General features: G+C 36.1%; 1 protein-coding gene across 1 annotated transcript in view; it reads left to right on the top strand.

Annotated features, from left to right (window-relative positions):
• GHR (growth hormone receptor) overlaps nt 1-4494 on the top strand; it is a 198849-nt gene that overhangs the window by 187305 nt on the left and 7050 nt on the right. The window contains exon 7 of the mRNA XM_045285247.1: nt 3603-3690. Within this exon, the coding sequence (XP_045141182.1) occupies nt 3603-3690 (88 nt within the window). The remainder of the gene's footprint in view (nt 1-3602; nt 3691-4494) is intronic.

Here is a 4494-nt window from a genome sequence, read left to right as displayed (position 1 = left end):
CAAACTCAACATCAACCAAAAGCTGATTGTATGATAGAGATCAAGCATGCCTCTACTCTCCAACTTTCTTCACCTATTCTAACACCAACCATCCTCTTAGGGTACATTGAACTTCTCTGCTGGATTCCACAATTCATTACAATGACCTCCAAAAGTCAGAAAAAAGTGTTTTTTTCTAATGCTTTTGGGAGAAAATGTATAGTTGTATGGATGAATGGATATATGGCATCTAAGAAAAAAATAATCTAACAATGAATTAGCTTACATAGTAAAGGGCAGGTTCTTATTGGTTTCAGAAAGTTGAGGTCTGACTTTTACTTGGATGAAAGCTTAATTGGTATGCCAGTTCTACTCAGAGCATCACAGAACACTGCAAGAGCTTGAACAGGAAAACTACATCAATAACTAAAGATTTATAAAAAGCGAGACTTAAAAGGTTAAAATAACAATTGGAATACATTATTTAAGAGAGTTCATTTAAATTCTAAATTAGGTTGCCATTGAGTATCACGGAGTCAATTCTGACTCATAGCAGCCCTATTTAAAACAGAACAAAACACTCCTACCCCATACCCAGAATTGTTATTAGATTTGAGCACATTGTTGCAATTGCTATGTAAATTCATCTTGTTGAAGGTATTCCTCTTTTCTGCTGACTTCTACTTTACTACCAATTATAATGACCTTCTCTAGGGACTGACCCTTTCTAATTCAATGTCCAAAGTAGGGTAAGACAAAGTCTTCAATTCTAAGAAGCATCTGGCTATGTTCTTTCTTCTAGTAATCCATGGTATAGTCAAAAGTCTTCACCAATACTAGAATTCAAAGGCATCAGTTCTTCCCCAGTCTTCTTTATTCATTGTTCAACATTTGCATACATATGAAGCCATTGAAAATACCATTGTTAGGGTCAGGCGCACGTTAATTGTAAAAGTGACGTCATTGTTTCCAACTCTTTAAAGAGATCTTGTGTAGCACATTTGCCCAACACAATACATCTAAAGAAGACTTAATACTGAACAGTGAAGTTATAAATTATTATCACTAAAAAAATGGAATTCGTTACAGCCCATCCCCACATAAAAGAGAGGCTTCCAGGGTCATATGAGGAGTTAAGGTCTGTTAATGAAACTATCATAAGCTACAGAAAAATGACCTTTCTATTTCTGCATTTAAAATGAAGTGAAACCTCATAATACTAAATTGCACTAACAAAAATTCATAAATTCCATTGAATAAAACTGCATGTTTCAAACAATATTTAATCTACATCTGATTTTTAAAATGTGATTGCCACACACACTTTGAACTTATTGTGATAGTATTTAATTTACGTAACAAGGAATATTTAAGTGGATTTTCCTTCTCTGTTTAAAACAAAACAAAAAATTCTATTTTTAAGTATAGACAGCACAAATACACAATGATATTCTCTCTGCCTCCAATTCTTTATAATACCCATAATAATTCCATGGAATACCTTAATAACTATTATTAAATAAGAAAACAATATTATGACATAAACACCTGCTTTTAATAAAACAACATTTAGATAAGTATTTTTAATAAATGCACTTAGCTCTGCCATGTGTAAAAGTACTGGGAAACAGCCACTGGGTGGCTGGTAGGCCCTTCTTCTTATCGTTCAGTTTGTTGTTTTGTTTTGTTTTTTTACAATATTTTTATTGGGGGCTCTTACATCTCTTATCATAGTCCATACATTAATCAAGTGTGTCAAGCGCAATTGCACATATACCACCATCATCAATTTCAAAACATTCTCTTCCCACTTGATCCCCTAATATCAGATCCCCATTTCTTCCCCCTCCCTCCCCCGTCCACCCTCCCTAACGAATCCTTGATAAGTTATAGATTATTTTTCCCATATCCTCCATTGCCCCTCACCCACTTTTCTGTTATTCATCACCCTGGGAGGGGGTTATAGTTTTATCCTTGTGATTGATTCCTATTTTCTCCCCCCACCCTTCTCCAATCCTCCTGGTATCTCTACTCTCCTTGTTGGCCCTGAGGGGTTTATCTATCCTGGATGACTGCTTGTTTATCTTCAAGCCTTTAAGACCTCAGATGCTATATCTTTTGATACCTGGGCACCATCAGCTTTTCTTCACATTTGCTCATGCACCGATTTTGTCTTTAGTGATCATGTTGGGAAGGTGAGCATCACAGAATGCCAGAGTTTTAGAAGTGTTCTTGTGTTAAGGGAGTACTTGAGTTGAGGCTCAATGTCCACCTTCAACCTTAATTATTAACATATACATATGAGTACATAGTTCTATTCCTCTCTCATTCTTAAGGAATAAAATAGAAACATTTTGAATAGAGTCACCCAACTCTAATACAAAATATACTAACATCTAGAAATGGGCGCCAAGCAGTAATCATCTTCTGCCAAAAGATTGATATTCTATCAGCTTGTTAATATGTGCTCTGAATTTCAAAGACATTTCCTTCATGGTTATAAATGTAAAAGACTTCCCCCATCTTTTAGATTAGATGGATTTTATGAGGATCTACTTCTAAAATAAATTTTAAAATATTAATGATGGTTATATGTGTGCATATACATTACATACAAGGGGTAACCCCCACAAAATGGAATTCTTTTCAAAGCAATGTTTTAAAATTTTTTTTTACAAAACTTTATCACCTTCAAAGTACTCTCCATTACAGCTAATACATATTTCTAATCTGCAATTCCATTCTTGGAAACATTTTTCTAACTCATCTATTTGGATGGCTAATGGCACCTCCCTTGTTCTTTTCTTCGCCACATCTACATCATTAAATAGCTCTCCTTTCATTTCCTCTTCATTTACGAAAACAAAAACAAAAAAGTCACCTGGAGCGAGGTCAGGTGAGTGAGATGTGTGGGGCAAGAAAGGCATGCTGTTTTTTTCCCCAATTGGCACACTGAGATGGTTGTGTGAGCAAGTTCATTGTCATGGTGGCAAAACCAGTCCCCCATCTGCCACAAATCAAGCCTTTGTTTGTTGCACACTGTTACACAGTCTCTTTAGAACTTCTAAAAAGAAAGCATGATTAACTGTGACCTGTTGGAAGGAACTCCAAATACACTGGCCCCCTCACATCAAAAACACAAATGAGCATTGTCTTTATCTTTGATTTCACTTGACAAGCTTTTGGGGGATAAAGTGACAATGGCATCTTCCACTGGCTTGATGGATGCTTGTTTTGAGGGTTATAAGAATAGCATCATGTCTTGTCACCAGTAATGACCTTGGGGGGAAAAAGTCTGGGTCACTTCAGAGTTGTTCTTTCAAAGAACAGCATTTTCCCACTTGAAACTCCTTTTCCTGGCCCAAGGCACAAATTTTTCAGCCACCCTTTTCAGTCCCAAATCTTTTTTTTTATTCACATGTACATTTGTTTTTATTAATTTGATGAAGGTTTACAGAACAGATATTCAGTTTCACATATAATAATTCATATACTTTTTATTCCATATCATTCATTATAATCCCCTCAATATACTATCACTTATCCTGCTTCCTCCCTGTGTTTCCTTTGCTCCTTCCTCCTTCTTTGCTAACCCTTGCATCTGTCCTTTTGGTCCTAAACAGTTGATAATTCGAAAGTGTGGCTGCCTCACTAATGTTAGAGATCCCCTTATAGACCTGCCTATTATTTGGATGAAAATTGAGTCAAGAGGTGAGTTAAATTTCACACCTACAGGATGACTAAGATTTATACACTTGAGCATTCCACTAGTCTCTATCCAACCAGGCAGCTTGGTTCTTTTTATAATTTTGACTTTTGTTTTTCTCATACTCATCCAGGAATTTCTAGTGTAAACCTCCCCTACCACCACCACCCCTCGCAACAGTTGGTAGCAGTGTCTGGACATCATCTAATTCTTGTGGTCTGAGGGTTGTAGAGGCTGATGTCTGTGTGGTCCTTTAGTCCATTAGACTAATTATTTCCCTGTGTCTTTTTCACTTTTATCATTAAGAGTTGTATGAGCCCCTAATAAAATTATTATAAATAAATAAATAAAAAATTTTTTTTTAAAAAAGGTCAAAAAACATCAGCTTCTAAAGACTCAGGACTATAGTCCTGGGGCATAGCGGGTCAAATGGGAAAACGTAGTTCACGAAGACAATGCTCTACACCTGAATTTGATGGGTCTTAGAAGCTCATGGCGGACATCTAAGGTGCAGCTATTGATCTCTCCCCATTCAAAGGAAAGAGTAATGATGAAAGTAAAAAGACACAATGAAATAATTAGTCTAATGACTAAAGTCCCAAGTCTTTTGTTAAAATTTACTGAACCGAGCTCCCAGATAGTCCAGATAACGTCCCCATCTCTTCAATGGTTCCTTTTTGGGTCTTCGAGCACAAGTGCATGAATTCTTGTTGACATTTTTGTCTATTGAGGAAGGTGAAAGATATTCAGAACTAGGTTTATCATCAATTGACATTTTGCCTTTTTTGAAATGAGAAGACCACTGGCAC

This window comes from Echinops telfairi, unplaced genomic scaffold, assembly GCF_000313985.2.
Source record: "Echinops telfairi isolate 266 unplaced genomic scaffold, ASM31398v2 ScPeMD7_7469;HRSCAF=8507_1, whole genome shotgun sequence".
Lineage (NCBI taxonomy): Eukaryota > Metazoa > Chordata > Mammalia > Afrosoricida > Tenrecidae > Echinops > Echinops telfairi.
The sequence above is the reverse complement of the archived record's forward strand: the minus strand, read 5'-3'. Positions and strand labels throughout refer to the sequence as shown.